General features: G+C 38.0%; 2 protein-coding genes across 16 annotated transcripts; both read right to left on the bottom strand.

Moving 5' to 3' along the window:
- Window positions 1–616: 616 nt before the first annotated feature.
- Window positions 617–4950, bottom strand: LOC105259209 (adenosine kinase 2). Its single transcript, XM_020029980.2, has 7 exons — window positions 4815–4950; window positions 4398–4559; window positions 2873–3027; window positions 1833–2040; window positions 1450–1725; window positions 962–1370; window positions 617–892 (listed from the first exon to the last, which is right to left on the bottom strand). Exons 3-7 carry the CDS (start codon window positions 2887–2889, stop codon window positions 765–767), a joined length of 1038 nt encoding a protein of 345 aa, XP_019885539.1. The 5' UTR covers window positions 2890–3027; window positions 4398–4559; window positions 4815–4950; the 3' UTR covers window positions 617–764.
- Window positions 4659–19684, bottom strand: LOC105259208 (RNA-binding protein lark). 15 transcript variants are annotated; one of them, XR_002192921.2, is made up of 7 exons: window positions 19493–19683; window positions 16261–16421; window positions 15614–16159; window positions 15408–15477; window positions 15203–15302; window positions 14490–14573; window positions 4659–4957 (listed from the first exon to the last, which is right to left on the bottom strand). XR_002192921.2 is itself a non-coding variant. In XM_020029979.2 (7 exons), the coding sequence occupies exons 2-7, from the start codon at window positions 16402–16404 to the stop codon at window positions 4948–4950; spliced, it is 918 nt and encodes a 305-aa protein (XP_019885538.2). In that variant the 5' UTR covers window positions 16405–16421; window positions 19493–19683; the 3' UTR covers window positions 4659–4947. The 15 variants fall into 15 exon arrangements, 12 of the variants coding, with proteins under 12 accessions (XP_019885538.2, XP_025271280.1, XP_025271278.1 ...); XM_020029979.2 differs by lacking the exon at window positions 14490–14573 and adding an exon at window positions 12455–12502; XM_025415495.1 differs by lacking the exon at window positions 14490–14573 and adding an exon at window positions 12455–12499.
- Window positions 19685–20560: the final 876 nt, after the last annotated feature.

Below are 20560 nucleotides of genomic sequence, written 5' to 3'. Positions count from 1 at the left end.
CAGTTTCGTAATGAGATTATTGATTTTTTTTTAAGAATCGCCGTCTCTCTCCTTTCGACAACCGTTTATATCCTCCATCTTTCTCCGCTTCTCTCTCTCTCTCTCTCCCCGTCTGTTTTCGCAGGTCGATGATTCTCCGTCCCGCTCTAAACTCCGCAGTTCGGCCGCGCACGACGCACGCGTGCAACATCTCGCATAATTGAATATGCCACACTCCCGGACGATATCATCCGACCAGTGGCCGCGCGTATGCGAAGCTAACCAGCAAATTCTCCGTAATATCTACATACCCGGTGATTTTATTGATTTTCCCAACAGTATGTAAATTAGCGAGTCGCGATGTAAGTACGCGTGCGAACGGGAATTTCTGCGCAGTTTATGCATCTCAATAAATACATTTATAGCTTTGTCCAATCATCTCTAGTTTCTTATTAATACACATAATTAGTTTTAATATATAATTATATGCAGGTATAATTCTATATAATTTTACATCAATTATATTTATATACTTGCATAAATGCAATTATATATAGTACAATTATAAATTTAGTACAATTATAAATTTTTTTTCTCCTTAAAAATAAAAAAATCATTATATGTAAGCTGTTAAAATCAATTTGTTATATTTTACTACATATACAAGTAATATCAATTATATTTGTACTACAAATTTGATATAAAAGATAAGAGATTCGGATTAAAAAAACGTCAAAACGTTTATTAAGTACACATTTTCCAACTTGCTATCGAGTTGACGTTGATCAAGACTGAAAATTCGGCTTTCCCTCGTAAGTACATCCAGATCTTTGTACGATTTGCGTTGCCGCCCAAATGCCGCATTTTATACATATTTCTATACTTTTACCTTGTATAAGTTGTGCGATAAAACCTGAAACAATTTTTAACAATTAGTAATAAATATCTTTTTCTATTGTAAAGTCATATTTTATTTACTCACCTCCGACAAAAGCGTCTCCAGCACCATTGGTATCTACAACTTTCTCCTCTGGCAGTTTTATGACAGGAAATTCTGTCACTGTTCCATCTTTGGCTAAAAGCACTGGTTTAGCACCTTGCGTTAAGATAACTATCCTATTCCTCTTGTCATTGATTTTTTCCATATTTAATATCTTTAATGCAATCTGCTTCCTGTCCATTGTATCAAAATTGTTGCTCTTGGCAAATGCGTCCGCTTCCGTTTCATTACCAAATAAAATGTCCACATAGGGAAACGCAGCTAACATTGGCTTTTGAAAAAATTCGCACAGAAATGGAGCACTAAGATTCATCATGAACATTTTATTATTTTCATAAGCATGTTTAGCCACTGTTTGTATAGATTCTGGGCTAACTGTCAAAAAGAAACTCTAAAATACAAAATGTCAAATTTTATGTATGGCGTTTTATAATTATATGTACTTTTGTTCATATCAAGATATTTCTCACCGATACATAGATATAGTTTGCAATATCTATCAGGTGCTTGTTTTCTGGCTTTTCAATATGTGATAGTGAGAAACAATTTGCTGCTGCTAAATTAGCGCACAAAGAACGATCTTTTCCTGTAATAAGCACTGCACATGTCCCAGTTGGCTCTTGATCGGTATATTGATACCGAACATTTAAACCTTCCATAGTTGCTTTATCCTCTAGAATCTTTGAATATTTGTCTTTTCCAACACAGCCCATATAAGTAGCAATTTTTGGTTTTTGCAGAAACCACTGCATAACAAATACTGATTACATATCGCTTTGCAAATTTTTAATTTTGCTTCTCTTTACAAAATAAGTTGTCAACACTCGAGTAATAATTATATACAAGTACTTACTTGTGTCACTCTCATGGTATTCTGTACAGATCCACCCGCAGTAAAATCAGCTTTATACAAATTAATTAATTCTTCATATAAAGGTTTGTGTTTCTCTTCAGCAAGAATAGCATTATTAGGCTTTAGATCATACTTTTTTAAAAAATCATAATCTACAGTTGCTGAAATATCAAGAAGAGGATTTCCCATACCCAATAGTTGTCCTTCTCTGAAATAGATTATATATTAATAAAGTATAATATATTTTTATATCATATCAGTCTCTCTATATATTTTATAAAATTTTATTAATATAAAAAATTCAATGAAAAAATAATGTTATATAATTGTTCGTTTTTTAATCAACTTGATGCATAATCAATTTGATTGATAAAAATACCTGCAATATCATTAATATATAAGAACTAAATATATATATATATATATATATATATATATATTGAATATATATATTGAATATATTAAATATATATATATTGAATATATTGAATATTGAATTTCGATGTCAGTTTTTTATCAGTTTAAAATAGTCACGAATTGAACTTCGCGCGCGTATACTTGAGGTCTGTTCTTTATAGCTAAACTGGCTGCACTAGTTCAGAGGTTATCTTTTTTACTCTACATTGAAAGGAAGTTAGTTCAGTTCTAAAGAACAGACATATGATGAAATCGCGTCGATAAGAATCTGCCTTGAGGATTACATAACCTATATCCCTCGCGACACGGTCGAATTTCATCGCGAAACTAACGTGAATATTAAGTCATTAATTCCCAATTTTTAAATAAAAAGAGCACGTTTCTTGCAAATAAATATAATCATTTACTGTCGTTAAAAATAATGCGATTTTCGTTAACGGCTTCATCGAATACCACGAGCTATTCGTATCGCGACACACATAACCTTGACCAATACTTTGACACTTCCTCACAATTCTCGAGGAAAAAATATATTTGCATTCTCATATCTCGATTATCACGATAACAGATTGCGAGAGAAGAAAATAAGGACACATAACTGTGCGAAGAGATATTTCATTTACCGTAAGTCCTTGGCCATTGTGCAGTGCTTATATCTTCGAGGCAACGGGCCGAGATGCACCAAGGATGGTCTGCTGTAATGAGTTGCAAAGGCGCGCCACCGACGCTTTCTTCGGAATGAGACATCCAATAGTAACGATTTGGTTACACACGTTTACTAAAAGAAAAGACACTTCACTTCATCTTTGACATATGTTATCGCTAATGACACGCGGCGATAACTTGTCGGCAGAGATAGAGACGATATTACAACAGAAGATTACGACACACACACACATTAATGCGTATCATTTAAATGATCTAAATATATGCTAATTTCCAACTTGACAATACTCGACAATATTCACGGGAATATTATTCCTTACTTATATAATGCTAATTGCAATGTAAATATAATGTAAATCGTATTCCGCGAGCACGTACATTTCAATAGAACTAATCTTTAGCTATTTTGTATCTTTTATATTTAAAATGATGCATTCAGTATACGTGTTCAGTCTTGGAAAAAAGATGTGTATCGACTAAATAGAAATAAAAAAATAAATTATTTAAATATGTAAGATAATTTATATTTTAACATTACAAATATACTTTTTATCAAATACGAATAAAGATTCAAATTTAAACGAAAGAATTTCCATTCTTTATCTCTTTTCATATCTTAATATTTTATATAAAGCGTACATAAAGCATACATAAAGCACACAAAATTATACGATATTAATAAATTGTATTTAAAGAGAATCGATTAGCTCTCATGGAATTAAATAAAATCTTTATTGCTCAATGACATGACAAATATATTTTCCGCTCGCGACTAATCTCCGAAATTTTTTATGTTATCAAAAAATGTATGTGTGTGTGTGCAATGATATCTTGTATACCCGATAATTTACTCACAATGTTATTTCTTTGTAATCATTTTACAACTGAACAATAAAGAGCTTTAAAATCTTATCTATGAAGCATTACTTACCATCGTGTACTTATGTATTTTTATATTTGTGTACGTGTGATAACTACTACTACTACTACTAATAATAAAATATCAAAAACGAAAATATCAAGCAAATTGTCGTTTTTAAGAAACATATGTAAATTCCTTTCTCTATCTATAAATTTATCTTAAGTGTGTACTTTACATGGAAATAAATCAATCTTCTGCATATTGCACTATCTGTACTTGATACAGTATAAATTAATAAATATGATCCCGAAGAGACTTTTCAATCTATAAATTAATAAATAACTTTGAAACTTGATCAACTATCGGAAGGGGATGCTTGCGCTGGAAAAATATAGGATTATACAGACAGAAATTATAACATTTTAATCTTAGCAAAAAGATTGAAGAAAAATGTACACACATAAACACGATTGATATTATCGCGATAATTATAATTATAATAAATAATATAATCGTGTTATCATTTATTAAGAGTTTTATATCGAATGTTCGTTATTCTCCTCCGGATTTTACAGAGATCATTATAGGCAGCGCGAGGAAAATATTCGTTCTTACGATACCTTCGTGCTCCTGCCAAGCAGAGATACTTTTGCTCTAGGACGAGATTCGACTTGTGAGCACACTGTAGCACATATCAATCTCTCAGTTTTGTCCCTCGCTTTATAGAAGATTCTCCTCGCATCTCGCGGAAATGAGCTCTCCCCTAAATAGTGCCGCTTCTCCTAAGAAAGAAAACATGAGACTCTCAAAGATGTTCAGATGGAACACGGGGAATTAACGTCTATTTATTTTTTCCCTTTTTTTTTCGCTTTTTTTTTAACGCATATCGGAACGATACCGGAGGCTATGTAGGGGTGGACTTGCCTGGGATGCAGCAATACAGCCTCGTCTTTATCCAGGCGGGATCTCATTCCCTCTCCGTGTCTCTGTTTCTCTCGCGGTGTCTTTCAATGTGATACAGAGTGCTAAACAATTACCTCTCGAGACACCATGTCGCTTCTCCGTCAGACCTCTCTCGCCGCTTCTATTCTCGAAGCTCTCGTCTCTCGAGCCTGGCTCATTCTCAGCTCCTTCGAAGTACGTTGTGGACGTTGCCGGTGTAGAGGGCTATCATCGCGTCCTATATCATATATCATATTATAATACAGCATGTTACAATCCCTGCCGGCGCGGTTCTATCGGTTTTGCGCTTTTTTTGTCGTAATGCGACAACCGACGACGACCGACACGTAAGTGTGTTCGTTTTTTTTTTTTATCACGCGAGATCAAGGGATAACCCGTGTCCCGACGTGTCCGTTTACATATTTTTCTCGGGTTCTTGCGCCAACCGTGTCTCTCTTAAAAATCCGTGCACGGATCCGATCGGTGATTCAACGGTCTCTAGTGAGAACTCTGTCGAGGGATCGGGTGCTTTTTTTCTAAGTGCCTGCGAGGGTCTGTGCCGGCGTATCCGAGAGATATATCTCAACGATATATCCCAGCTACAAGAGACTGGATTCGGAACTTCTCATCTCGTCGAGCTTCTCGGCCAGCGTGTGTCCCGAACCGTTTGCAACTCGAGCTGCGTGATTTTATAGACGACGAGGACGACGACGATGACAACGATGACGACGACGATGATAAAGTTGACGACGACGACGACGACGACGACGACGACGACGACGACGACGACGACGACGACGACGACGACGACGGCGGCGGCGGCGACGATGACGACGACGACGAGACGAAGACGATGGCGACGACGAACCGCCGGAATCTCGCATGTCCACGTATGGACTTACGTATAGAGCAAGGACTGCAACCATCGGACAGACCTTCGCTATCCGATGATCAAGTCCGGCACCGATGTTACCGTAATCCTCGAGTGTCCTTGCATTACAGCTGATACATCGCGAATATATCCGACGAAGCTCTCCGATGTGCATGAGTTTCCATGTGTTCCCGAATCTTTATTTTCCCGCACGACGTGTGTGTGATTCTCGCACGCGTGTATTATTATACGCGCGTGATTCAATATCGCACATTTTCCCTGCAATCTGTATCCGCAACGAGCCTCGGGTCATTCGCCAAGTCTACGTATCGTGGATCGGGGGTTGATCTGAGCAGTATCTTCTAGATAGAAGGGAATATTCCTCAAAGAGAATATTCAAAAAAAGTTAAAAAAAAGAGAAAAAGGGATTTTAATATATAAAACAAGATTGTCTCAAAACCAGTTCTATATGATAAATTTATGAGAAGAGAGCTTCATCACTTATATCATTATTTTTTTTATTTAAATGTATAAAAAATTTAATTTTTTCAAGTTTTCAAGCAAATATGAATTAGAGTGTTTAATAAGATTCTCAAATCTTGAATTAAAGGATTTTGCTTGGTTCTGAGGCACCTTTTTATATGTTCTCGTTGATGATCGTGCGCCCGGGGGTTTCCCGATTTTGGCGAAAAGTTTCCGTGCATACGATGAAGCCAAAGTTAACGCGGCATCGACGCATCGCTCGTTATGCACCGATCAAACTCGCAACTCTTGCGCAACAGAGCCGACGGGAGAAGGTCCGACCTCCTCTCTCGCGTCAACTTCGAATACGCAGATCGGCCGATCTTTCTCGATTCGGAATAGTCTACTTATTATCGGACAGGAGTCTGCTCACCACATCTCAGTATGGAGAGATGACTGAGTAGTGCGCCTGGTTCTACACGTTCGTGTTCCAACGTCACTCTGACACGAGGCTTGCTCGGTTATTTCTGAAGACACTGCACGGTGTCTCTTAAAGTAACTTTCTTGGGGAATTCACACTTTGGCTGTGACTGTGGCGCGATAGACGTTACAGAACGTGGCCGGGCGCCTCTGCCTGCCGTTGGTCGGGTAGAAAAGCGAGTCTCCTCAGCCGAGTCCGATTCTGTAGACCTGCTCAACCTCCGAGAGTCTGCAAGTTTGACTGGCACATAACAATAAGCATTACCATGTACATATACTGATAAAAATCAGATTAAAAGAGATACAACAAAAGAAACATTTACTCCGTCATCTTTTGACATTTACTTCCGTCTTCGTCTGTGATATTTCTGAAAATAGCAATACTTTAACTTTGGCTTTAATCAAAAGTTTATGCAAGTGAACGATAACCACGCTACCTTATAAAGAAATGTAATTGCGATGGAAAAGAATAGTAGAAATCTTTTCTTGTATTTATAAAATAAAGACAACTTAATAATCGAGAAGAAGGAAGAAAAACGATGCAATCTTAAAATTATATCAGATTCACTTATATTATCATATATAGCGTCTTAATATTTAAATTTGTCAATTTTTAAGATTAGTCGGAAGGTTTTTCTTATTCTTCTCAAGTTTTAATCTACAAACGATACAATCGCTTTCGACCAAACTCAGCTTAGTTCGAGAGAGCCAGCCGAGGGGAGGATGAATTCTCAATCACAATTTAAGGATTTAATCGTTCGCACGTTTTTTAAGGTTTTTAAGGTTTATTAAAAAAGAACTTGCAAAAAACACACGTAAAATGATGCATCAGACATATAAAACAGGATCTCATCTCGTATATTAAGGCGAGGATGGATATATAACAGGCTTATTGGAATCCGATATCTTTTCATACCAATATTTTCCCGTTTTATACACACATATATAGAGAGAGAATTAATATTCCATGTCCGTGTATGCGTGATGAAGCGACTTATTCGCGCTATATGTTAGCTCGTGTGCAACCACCTCATCCGCAGTGCCAATTGTTCTGAAAACATCAGTTATACAACGAACGATTTTATTTCATTCTCATTGATGAGTGAATCTCGTTATGATAGCCTTTATTTCTTTAAAACGGCGAAAAGATAATAGAGGAAATCAGGGATCGAAATCGTTATAATCTTGACGAGATTTCAACTTTTTCCTATATCATAGATACGATAACGCACCTTACAATCAACAATCATTTCTACAACATCGAAATCTAAACTTTAACGAAACTATAACGCGTTACAATCCCTGTTCTTTGATTGAGGCTGACACAAGAAATTACGAGACAGAAAAGAAAGGAGAGAAGCAGACTCGTCGAATATAAGAAATATACTAAAGTCTGAAGTTATGACCATCTTAAAAATGGAAAAAAAAAATAAAAAGAATCGACAGCGATATATCAGTGTAAGCATATTGCTCAACTAATGTTCGAGACGGATAGGGCGGATGGTTCACGATTAGAAGTAGCGAGCAGACACATGACAGATCATGTAAAGATTCTTTGAAGAATTTTGTGAGAAAGATTCGAATTACAAAAGTCTTTCTGTGTGCTTTAAGACTGATTTCAAAGAGTTAACCAAGAGAATCCGAAGGAAAGGATTGCGTTGCTAATTTCCCAAAGTTTTTTGTTGTCAATTTAAGATAACGTGTGCTAAAAATGTTGAGTTGTTCCGAAACCGAATATCCTTTCAACTATGTAAATACAAGCTAAGAAAAATATACAAATTTTGTTTTCAATTTTAATTTAAGAATTTCAATAATTTATATGATTAATTTCTAAATTATTGATATATTTGATATTTAAAAGAGAAGACATTAAAAATTAATATTAATAAAAAAATATTAATAAAATAATGTTTTATAAAATTTTCGCTGTGTTAAAATCAATCTTCCAAATCTGTCACTAAATCTGTATGGCTAGTGAGATTTTAGTAATTTTGGAATTTTTTATATTTATATATGCATCATAAAATACTACAATCCTTTTGCATCAAATATGTATCGCGCAACAAATTTAAATTTCTCACTAACATTCATCATATGAAAGTATCAGAAACAAAATCCAGCGACGATTAATGGCACAATAAATTGCACAATTACGTACTCAGCAAGCGCAAAATATGTGTTTGCATTTTCCCCACCCCATCGAGAATAAAATGTTTGCGGAAATAAAAGGTAGGATAAGATTTCAACAGGAAATTGATGACAGAATCGAGAAAAAAAAACAATTGTTCAAACAGGACCGTGCACATATAAATGTGAAATAGTCCTTGACATTTCGAAAGCTACTAATTTCCAACGTGACACAGTGCAACATCTTAAGAAGGATACTTGATGATCCAATTTATCGAAGATTAGATAACGATCAATTTGATGAATCCATTTATTGATATCAATAATTAAATCAATGTTAGAAAAGGATCAATAATTAAATTAATGTTCGAAAAAGAGAGATTGCACTGTATCGCAATTAAATAAAAATATAGAAATTGTTCGAGTTGTTCGATGAAAAACATCGCAGAACTCTAGCTGTAATCGAACATCAGACTTGGAGTTTCCGAGACGCGCGCGCACAAGGATGGCAACAGAGAGAGTAACACGAGCGAATAATGCCGTGCGCGTTTCGGATCGAGATGTTGACGGAATTTTTGTTGAGCGAGCGCGAGACGGAAACGCGCGCGCGACGCAGGAAGCCAGCGCGCGTCCGATCGTACCCGATCAAAACTTTCGTGATGGAAAGGGGCGACGGGTTTTTATCGGGATGGTAGTTGCAAGGGGTACATCGCGAGACAGAGAAAGAAAGAGAGAGATAGATAGAGAAAGAGAGAGAAAGAGCGGTCGGTGTGATGTAATTAAAGAACGCAGTACACGTCGTTTTTTTGTGAATTTCACAAATACATTGTTATTACATATTTCTTATATCCAGTATCATTATTATTATTATTTGCATTATCGTGGTTATAATTTATATAATCTTCAATGAAAAAAAACACGGTCGTATTTCAGCAAAAAAACCAAAAGGCGTAGATGGGAGAATAGAAGAAAAAAAAAAGACTTACAGCAAGTGTCTACGCTCAAAAAAAGAAACGAAAGTGCGATTATTACAAACTACAACACGTCTTTTTTTTATATGTTGGAGTTTAATCCTACGTTAATAAAAAGATTACGTTACGTTACTATATGCTAACGATAATGTTCGGCCATTCAGGTTTCCCATACAGAATCGGCGCATCCTACCGGGTCTAATGTAAGTCCAATTATATATAATTCTTTTTCTCTTTTTTTTTTTGCGATAAAAGCGGGAAACGGTATTGTGGAAATCGGTTTTCTCCTTTTAACAATCGAGAACCTGCACGCTTACCCCCTCCCATTTGGGGAAAGATTTTGGTGTGAACGCTTTCTCTTTTTTTTTTTTCTCAAGCACAGCCTACGTCTTCTCGATACTCTTTCACGAGCATGTTAAAAACACGTAAGATTACTAATTTACGCTCTATACAAAAGTATCTGTCAAAAATAATGGAATATTACTTATCGGAGCGACATGTGTACAACAATCGTTTCGGAAGATGAGGCCTGCTCTCAGATTTAACGATGTTTCAAAATTCGCCGATTTCAAAACTCTAAATATACAATCGCTCGCTCGAAGAATATTATTCCGCAATTTTTTTCTCTTGTTTAAGAACCGCGTCGCGGCTTTTCGCTGATGGATCTACTTGAATCATAAAAAAATAGAAATTTGATCGAGATTCGCGAGGCGGCCAATTGACAAGATCATTAATTTTAAAGCGAGCAAAAGCTTATGGCGCATATCTAGTACAATTCATCATGTTTTCTCTACGATATATTTAAGATGATAATATTCGTAGTCATTTCTTGAATAAAAATTTACTTATGCATGCTGCATCAGAAATTCTTACTTATAATATACATAAGCATAAATAAGATTCTCTTATTATAATGTATAAATAAGATATCCTTTATTTACACGCATAAATTCACTTTTCAAGAAATAATTATGAATATCTCCCTTAGAGCATCCTTCAACATCGTTGCACGAATGTTCGCGCTACTCCCGGCGAAGAGGAGGAAAAGTTTCATACACATATTTATTTGATACGCAATAAATAAGAATCGACGGGAATTCCGCGAACAATGCTTTTCGATCAGGACGTTTTTTGCTCTAGCTCTATTGCGCGGAGAGAGAGAGAGAGAAAGAGAGAGATGATCGGCATAATATCGAATAAGATAGATCTAGCAATGTTAAATTACGCTGTGCCTGTGATCGTGTCGATTGCTAATCGTTCAGCAACTTTTGCGACGCGTACGCGCGCGACAAGAAGCTATCGATTGCGGCGCAGCGGAGGAAAACAGGCCAAGAAAGGTGATTATCGTGTCATCGTTAAAGAAAAACCGAAACGATCGCCGCAGAATACGACCCCACCGGAATGCTCGTCGATCCCATATCTTCCCCCCCCTAAAATTAAACGTGTAAATTTACGCCCCAAAATCTATTGCTTTCCCGAAAAGTGAGAGATGAGAAACGTCCGTTAAAAAATACTTATCCAGAAACTTTACAGAATCAAGGATCGAGGAGTCTCCGCGGTGGAGGAGCTACATCGAGTTCTTAATGTCGAGGATCACTTTAATTGCGGTTTTATACAAATGCATGACGTAGAGGGAGGGGTGCGGGGGCCTAAAGAGACAACAAGATAATAGTTGACAACAAGAGAGGTACGAAAGGATCGATAAGCCGGGAGTCTCGGAGAGATACGAGGGATTCGTCGGTCGGGGGCGGGGGGAGTGTGGGGGGAGGAGATAATTCGGATGATATTTCCTATTTTTGTCTCTGCTACTTTGGACTGGTTTTTATTTCGTTTAGCTCTCTACTTTTGCCTCCGTGTTTTTTTTTTGTTTTACGCCTAAATAAATCGCACTGCGGGTAACACTTGTTCTCATAGAGCGGGCGGCAGATCTTCACGCGTGCAGTTCGCAAGACGGCCAAGAGTATCTCGGTTCCGAGGCTTCCTGCTAGCGACAGACAGACCCGACGGACCGACGGCGACCGACAGAGACCGATCCGAGCCCGACGCGACGATTTAGTATGGTGCGAACCGGCGCGACGGCGATGGCCCTCGTAATCCCGGTCTGGTAATCAAAATTAAGCCACGTCAGTCACACGAGATCGATGATACGGGTTAAAGCACGGACAAATATAGATTGAAAAATGTAAAAGGCTGTAATATATTTGCGTGGTACGAGAGAAAACAGAGAGAGATGGAGAAATATGTAACAGAGCGTAATAGTATATAATGTAGTAGAGTGAAAAATTAGGGTGAACAGTATACATGAGATTAAAAAAAAAAGATTTTTAAAAAAGTAAAAAAAATTAAGAAAAAAAAAAGAGAAAAGGGAAGTGGATATACAGTAGCTCGAAAAGTACCTCGTTTTTCTCGCTAACTTTTTTTTACTAATTCTTTCGTTTTGCGATGATGAGAATATTACCGCGGATTAAATATTTTTTTCTTCATTTCTCGAGCACTCTTCTTTTTTGAAAGATCGCATTACGGGGAAATATTCTTTATTCGTTTACTTTGTTCTAATGGGGCAAAGCAACATTTCCATTAGATGTATTTTCAATAATTTTAATCAAATCTTTTGCTTCTACCATTAATTACGATATGTCAAATAGAAGAATAGCGTGTGTTCGATAATTCTTTTCAAGCTAAAAAATAAACAAAGACACTATCTTGATACGATCTTAACATAAAGAAGAGAGCGTTTGATTGTTAGATCTACATCGCGGTTTAGAGAAACGGGATTTTAATTCGGGCGTAATATTGTAACCCAGTGGCACTTCACTCTACTTACCTACGCTCTTCAAACGAATCTCGGCTGAAGTCCTCGTACATGCCTCTACTATAACAGCGGTATAATAAATAATCGAATCTACTTATGAGATCAGATCAACATATACCATATACTGGCTCCCTTGTCCAAGGCTTAACTTTGTGAATTAGTCCCTGTATATATGTACATATACATATGTATGTATTCTCACGTGCAAAGGAAAGAGTCGCGTGCCTCGCCTAATATGACTTTGGATTGGGATGGAATGTCGAAGAACTGTACACAGATCATTGGCAAATCTGGCATGAAAAATTTCCTATTCCTCTACTACATTAACATATACGCGCATTTGATTAATATATATGTGTATGTGTGTAAAGGGGAGATCTTGAGTGTTTAAGATTGAAAAGTCTGATGAGACGATTAGATATCATTTGTAAGGATTAGAGTACCAAAATGCAAGATGTTTAAAGCTACAAAACCTGCGAAAGTGAAAGACAAGCAATTATAGTAATTCGCTATCTGCTATCTGTACAACTCATTGGCTTGACTGAGTTTGAGAAACTTTGTCAATGTAAAAGGGAGAGGCTAATATGGATAGAACATGGGATATAGATAGTCATATGAGGCAGACAGCGGTAGACTGGATTTTTAACCCATGCGATTTGCAAATTACAATTTCGCAAAAACAACAAGAATGTATTATTAACAAATAAGAGCCATTTGCAGCCCAGGCTGGGATCGTATAAGGGTAATAAGGTGGTAACGTGCAACAACAAATTCAAAGTATTTAGAAAAACTGAGAAATTCAATCTCAATTCTGTTTTCTATTTGAATGTTGCGAATGGATTTACATACATGAAAAGCTTTGAACCTCGTGAGTAGAAGTCAGCTTCAAGAACTATGGATTGTAATTTCGAGAAGCACGGAGGACGAAATTGGAATATCTTCGCGACGCTCTAATTATTCTTTACGTTCGCAATTTCTCTCCGATTAAAAATAAGTGGCAATTTTAGAAATATTATGAAATTTGAAATATAACTCGAGGATTGATATAATTGATACATATGAGAATTTTGCTCCTTTATTTAATGTAATTATAGCACGATTATGAAATAACAAAATGAAAAGAAAGATCATTACATAGGTTAAGATAAGAAAACTAAATTTTAATTATATTTATGACTGAGAAACTGAGTAAACCGTACGAGGCCAAAAAATACACAACTTTTCATCATTTTACATGAAAGAAAAAAAAAAGAAAAAAAACAAGAAAGAGATAGAAAAAAAATTTATTTAATTTGAAAATACTTTGTGTGTTAACATCACATTTATGCGAATTGTTCGTTGTAATATTTTATTATTAGACAGAATCTCATTACACACGACTCAACAAGTCAAAGAAATAATTTTTGCGCAAAAAAAATTAAATAAAGTAAGAATCGTATTTTATAAAATTCGTAAGCTTGCGGAACTGGTTCAGAAAGATTACGGGAGATGCCGATATATGTATAGACTTACTGGTCCAAATCGTCTGGAGAGCTGGTTTCTACTTACGACACGTTTCAAAGACAATCGATTCGATGCGCCATTCCAAAATCGCGTCGGCCCTGTTTCTTTTTCTTTCTATCTACAGCGTATGACACAGTTTGGTTTAAAATTGCAGATCGCATCCTGGTTCGCGGTAGTGCGATCAAGAAATTCTAGTTCGTATTCCTTAGGAACGGTTCTTCATCCCAGGCCTCCGCGCCACTCCCGGCTGAGTGATGTACGTAATAAGGAGCGCTTGAAACACAAAGGATGTTCAGTGAGAGACATACAGGCCAATCCCGCAGTTAATGCCATGGAACAAGAGAGTCTATGAACTAGGACATCCCTAGAAGAGCAGTCGACATGTTCAAGGCACAATCAGTCGAGACCCGAAAAGTTTCGAACTACCATGGGACGCAGACGACGTATAGGCGACTGCTACATATTTCAACGACGCGACTGTTTGTTGTTACAGCGACAAGAACGAGGCGTGACTACTCGCTAACAAAATGAGTCAAAGACTTACTCTTGTACGACTTGAACGCTGACCCGGGACTGTCTCTCTAGGGTTGCCCGCGTTCATGGACAAAGATGGTACGCCTGAGGTGCACTGAAATTTAGAATGTACAGAAACGTCCAAGCGTCATATAATTAACATTTCACTACGATGGAGTCTGCACTGTGGGCGTTGGGTCGACACTCGTACGTGTGCAAAAAAATAGTAAGTCTTAAAATCTCAAGTACGAGAAAGTAATATCTTGCATAGACGATAACGAGTCATGCGTTGTGTCGCGCAGTAATATTGTCGGAGAGAAGGAGTTCCATTTCCGCGTCTTACGATAAAAAAGTAAGACAAAAAAAGAGAGAAAAGAGGTACTAAAGAGAATTTATACATTCTAAAGAAAAAGGGCGGAAAAAGTTGAGGTTTATATAACAAGATAGGCATTGTGGAACATTGCAAATCTCGCGATCGCCTATCCAGACTTAATATTCGTTACTATGTGGGATAAAAAAGAGAAATAAGGAGAGATAGACTAAGGATATATAAAGTCGAAATATATATATATATATATATATATATATATATATATATATATATATGTGACAAGAATACGACAGATTAGAAAAAAATGTCGACGAATCACCGAACCCCAATTCGCATGAGCTGTTAATCCAGCCTGGAACGTTCACAATGTTAAGTCGGACGAATGGGCCTCGATACGCCGGATACCTACTCACCTGAACCGGCCGTTGTTGCCACTTGGAGGGGGCGATCGGCGGCTGAACATGCCATACTCGTTACCACGGGAGAAGCCAGTGTCACGCATGGATCCCATACCTAGAGGAGGCATAGGAGGCATTGGGTCTCGTCTTGGTGGTAGAGGCATTGGTGGAAAGTCTAGCCCGCACATGGAACTTCCCATGTCACAGGGCCCTGTCATACCCGTAAACCGCCTCTCGTAGAGATCCCTGGTGTCCTCGAAGCCCCGCCGGTCGTAGTAGCTTTCGTAGTCCTATTAAACAAACAAGATTCGAGAAATTAATTAAGCGAAAATCATTACCACAAATGAAAATATCGATAAGGCAAATGATTCGAATATTTCGCTAAATACGATAAATATGTGAAATTTGACGAGAAGGGAAACTTACTCCAAAGCGGCCACCACCCATGAGACGGTCCCGAAGGAAAGGTGGCGGTGGCGGTGGAGGATACGGGTCGCGTCCAAACATTCGATCTCTGTATCCATTTCTGTCTGGCCCACCTCCCATACCTCCCTTGGGACACTCTTTGGACCAGTGACCGCCTCGTCCACATCGATAGCATTGTTCCGGATCACCCATTCCTGGCCTCTGTCGCACCCGGCTGGTAGATATCTGGACCTTCATCGGCTGCCCGTCCACGATCTGCCCGTTCAACTCCTTGATGGCATCATTCACGTCGCCCGTCGCTTCAAGATGGACGAAACCGTAGTTCCTTACAATGTCGCATTCCACGACCGTGCCATATTTGGCAAACAGTTCGCGCACTTGCGGCGCCTTCGTGTTATCTGTGAGATTGCCGACAAAGATCTTTGTCGTAGGAGTGTTGGGACCCTTACGACTCTTTGCGGCCTCGCACTTTATCGGCTGTCCATGGACCATATGTCCATTCAGATTCTGTATGGCGTTTCTCCCTGCTTCCTCATTTTCCATATGCTGCGAATAAAATATGTAATTTCATTATCGATATTCCGTTAATCATATTATCGTCTAATTCTTCTTAATCGGAATGCTGATTCAATCGATACAACACTTACCACAAAGCCATAATTCTTTACCACGTCGCATTCCACGACCTTGCCGTATTTCTCGAACAGTGGCTTTATATCCGCGTTCGAGGTCTTGTCGGCTAAATTACCAATGAAGATTTTAAACGTACCAACGCTGCTAAAACCCGGCATTTTGCGGCTCGTAGAACCTAATGTCACAAAAATGTATATTTAGTATAGAAATACTTTTTATTTTCCCTTCTACCATTTATTTTTGACACGACTGAATTTTTAAATGCACTTTGCATCTTTTTATAATTATCGTGTTTCTTTCTTACATATTTATCAAAAGATTATTCGCAGCAAAATAAATTCCTAATTCGACTTTTAATTATAAAAGTAACAAGAAATGTAAAATTATTGAAATTTTAGAAATATAAATAGAGATATAGTATATATAGATATAAATTTATATATCTAAAATTTAGATTACTTATTTATATAAATTTTAGAAATATAATATATAGAGATATAAATTATAGTGAAAATCCTTTTTCAGTAATTCCAACAGATGAAGGAATCAAAAATGGTCGAAAAAATTACAGAAACTTGTACGTCTTTTACGAGCAAGGAAAGATATCGGAGCAGCCGATGGTCAAGATTATCTCACTTGTTAGACAGGTATATACTCTGCCATCGAATCACATTTTCGTTATCTCACATATCCGATATTTTTCTGCTCACCTATACATCCTATTACTGTATGTAATCTTCAATTATTTATTTGCACAATATACTTCCGATATATATAGCGTGATATCAGACACACATACACACGCACACGCATACAATCCATCTTATTTCATCCCCACCATATTTATTCCGCCATGGATTTCTGCGAACGGTCAGATACTCGCGCCGCATAGCGTTACGTCGTCTAAACACGGTATCGAAGCCGGTATAATATCGGCAGGTATGAATTCCGATGCTATAAACATACGAAGGTTTACAAGATTCCTATTTATAAAATTTATTCGCGACATTGAGAGAGATCGTAATTATGTTAAAGCGAAAACCAGCGAGAGCAATCGTAAGCTACACAACAAACTAGCTACAAACTCCATTTAATCGCGTTATACCTCGCTCGTCAAGGTTATCCAAAATTGCAAAAAATAATTTTTTTTCTCCAATACATTCCGATCGCCGTAATTCCTCCGATATATTCTACCGCTCGCTCGATGATGCAATCTGTAGTGACGGGGCGTTCTTGCGAGAAAAAGAAATCCAAGAGGCGACCGACGCGAGCTCGATCCTGACGCTTTCCCGCCTCCATCTTGCCGAGATCTCGTACGCGCGACCCGCTGGCGAATAACCAATTTATGCAAAAATTATGTAAAAAAAGAAACGCGTTCCCCTGGCTCCCTATTCCAACCCAAATCGCGTATTACTCGAGGTACCAGCCCTCGGCTCTGTATCTTGTACTCGTCCTCGTGAGCGGACGCACGCTCGTGAACGCACGACTGCGTAGGATTTTCCGCACCGCACCCGGCGCGGCGAAGGTGCATACATACCTGCGATCAGATGTTCCTGATACTGAATCTGCAGCGAGCGACACGCTCGATCAAGAAGCTGGGAGCGAAACTCGGAGTCGGATCGCGCGCACAACGGTTTTCGCGGAAACACAAACGAGACTCGTGCCGGTCGTGCTCGAACGACACGCAACGGAATCTAGCAATGGCGGCGTCTCGCTCGCTCGCTGCGTCGTTGGGGTCGCGTCGCGCGTTCCCCAACCCGTCGCGCGCGCGCCCGGCGACGGCAGCGCCGCCGGTTGCCAACCAATCGGAAGCCGCGCCAGGCGAGCGCGGGAGAATCTCAACGTCTGCGCCCTACCATCTTCCTGAATTACTCAATCGCGTTCCCTTCTGCGCGTTAAACGGAGCGGGAAGGTGCCAATACATATATGTATACCGATTATTACGCGTCGCTTTTTCTTGCATGATTGCATGCATAATATGATGAAATATAGATACGCATATAGCGTGGATGGTTATGCGGACTTTGTATTGATACACTGTCGATTTTGTAGTCTTTAATACTTCTAAATATTTTTAAATTATCGTGAATTGATTAGATATATTTGATTAGATATATGCTAATTTTAGCTTGATGACGAAACAAAATAAATGTCAATATAATATTGTACAATGACAAGATTTCTATTGAATTTCGTGAATATGAAGTATGTTGGAATGGGTTCATTCATGCTAGTATTTTGATAGGATATTTTTAGAAATAACGTCAGAGTATGACGGTGCGCTTTGTTTGTTTCCTCTACGCCAAATTTTTAAAAGTCGATACAAAGTCATGCTAAACAATACGTTATTTATTTTCCTTTTTAAATAATTAAAGAAATAAACAATTTGCAATGGTTAATCACACATATTTAACTCGGCCGATTATTTAAACAAAGCACGTATGTCGAGTAATAGCTGTTGGTAGTCGGCTAAATCGTTAACTACGCGGAATTTGCAAAAGAATACGTAATAATTGGAATCTTGCCAGAGATGTGCATTATGCAGCATGTTATATCAACAACTTTGTCATAAGAGATGTAAAAATAAAAAAAAATATATATATGCATAAAAGTGGCGTCGATCGCTTTTATATATTGTCAGCGAGATTCCAAGATTCTCCAACGTTACTGATCGTTTCGGATACTTTCGAGTCGCGAGACACTAGTCGGCGCGTGGAAAATTACCGCAATGGAGAATGTGCGACGCGAGTGCGACGAGGACGGAAAACATTCGTGGAAATGGAAGCGTCACTTCGCCCATCGATAAGGTTTCATCCGACCGACATGACAGATATGCAACCGGCGTAGTCAACATCGAGTTTCGGGGAACTCGACATCGTGGGAAAAAAGAATCTCTACGCGTACTTTCGTGAGAGACGTGATTGTCGTGAGAAAAGAAGAAAAAAAACCGCATCGGAAATAAACTCGATGAAATTGCACTGGTGCATTTTTAATCAACGAAACCCGACTCGAGGAGGAATAGATTAGAGCTCGTGCTGACCCGTCAAAATTTACAGCTCATCACTGACGTCGCGGAAGCGATGTCTTTGTACTTTGCACGACCGGCTAATCCGAGCCGGGATCGAACCGAATGGAATGTCGAGCTGCCCGCTCGAGATAGCGTGTCTCGCGAGCCGAGCGGCTGCTTGCACAATTAAGCGCCCTATAATCCTAGCACAACGATATAAGAATAGCTAATGTACTCACCAAGTCAGTAGTCGATAAAACCGCTAAAACTGCTAAAACTGCTAAAACAGCGTGATACACACGCGATACGACGCGAACCGCACGTTTCTGAGGTAAAAGATGGCGAAACGGAAGTGTGCAGCGACGCGAAAGGACGTTCACGTTAATTCGATGTTTCCTGTACTGCGTCTACCGCTGCCAACCTAATCCCTCTCAGCTGGCCGTAGACGATAGATGGAACAGAGAGACTTCTCAGGTCCGAATTCATAGTCGTCTCTCAAATCTTAAGACTAGAGAATTTCTTAAATCTATCGTAATACGACCATTTCATTGGTTGAGCTATCCTATTCAACCAATGAAATGAATAGGATAGCTCAACCAATGAAATGGTCGCATTAGGATAGATTTAAGAAATTTTCTAGTTTTAAGATTTGAGAAACGACTATGAATTCGGATCTCAATCAATCCATAAGGACGCTAATCAATTTATATGACAAGTTTTGCGTTTAGCTTCTACTGCAAAAAAATTGCGGAGAAACTCTAGAAACTCTGGTTGTATGATAATTATGTTCCTACTGGAAGATTAAGTCCCGATCTACAATAGATAATTTAAGCCCTAAGCCTTAAGAAATTGACCAATCATAGCCGAGTATTCTCTTCATACTTGACTATGATTGGTCAATCTCTTAAAGCTTAAGGCTTAAATTATTGTAGATCCGGCTTTACATTGCGAGTCTGCTATAATTGACGATATTTTTGTCCCTAGCAAATAAATTTTCCTATTGGATATTGAGTTTTGGATTTCGAACATTAGATGCGTGTCTTTTATAAATGTAGTATATGGATATATTATACAATACATATTATTGTGCATTTAAATGTTTGAAAGAAAGGAAGTAATTCAACTGTAAAGAGCGCAAATAAAACAGACGTCATCAAAAAGTCACGAATTTGGCACACAAATAGAAACAACTAAAGTAAGATTAAAAAAAAAAGAATTTTCTTTATCTATATCTCATACATACATATACATATATATATATATATATATATATATATATATATATACATATATATATATATATATAT

The sequence above is a fragment of the Camponotus floridanus genome, unplaced genomic scaffold (assembly GCF_003227725.1).
Source record: "Camponotus floridanus strain SB8 unplaced genomic scaffold, Cflo_v7.5 scaffold121, whole genome shotgun sequence".
Lineage (NCBI taxonomy): Eukaryota > Metazoa > Arthropoda > Insecta > Hymenoptera > Formicidae > Camponotus > Camponotus floridanus.
This window is presented reverse-complemented; position numbering and strand designations above follow the sequence as displayed.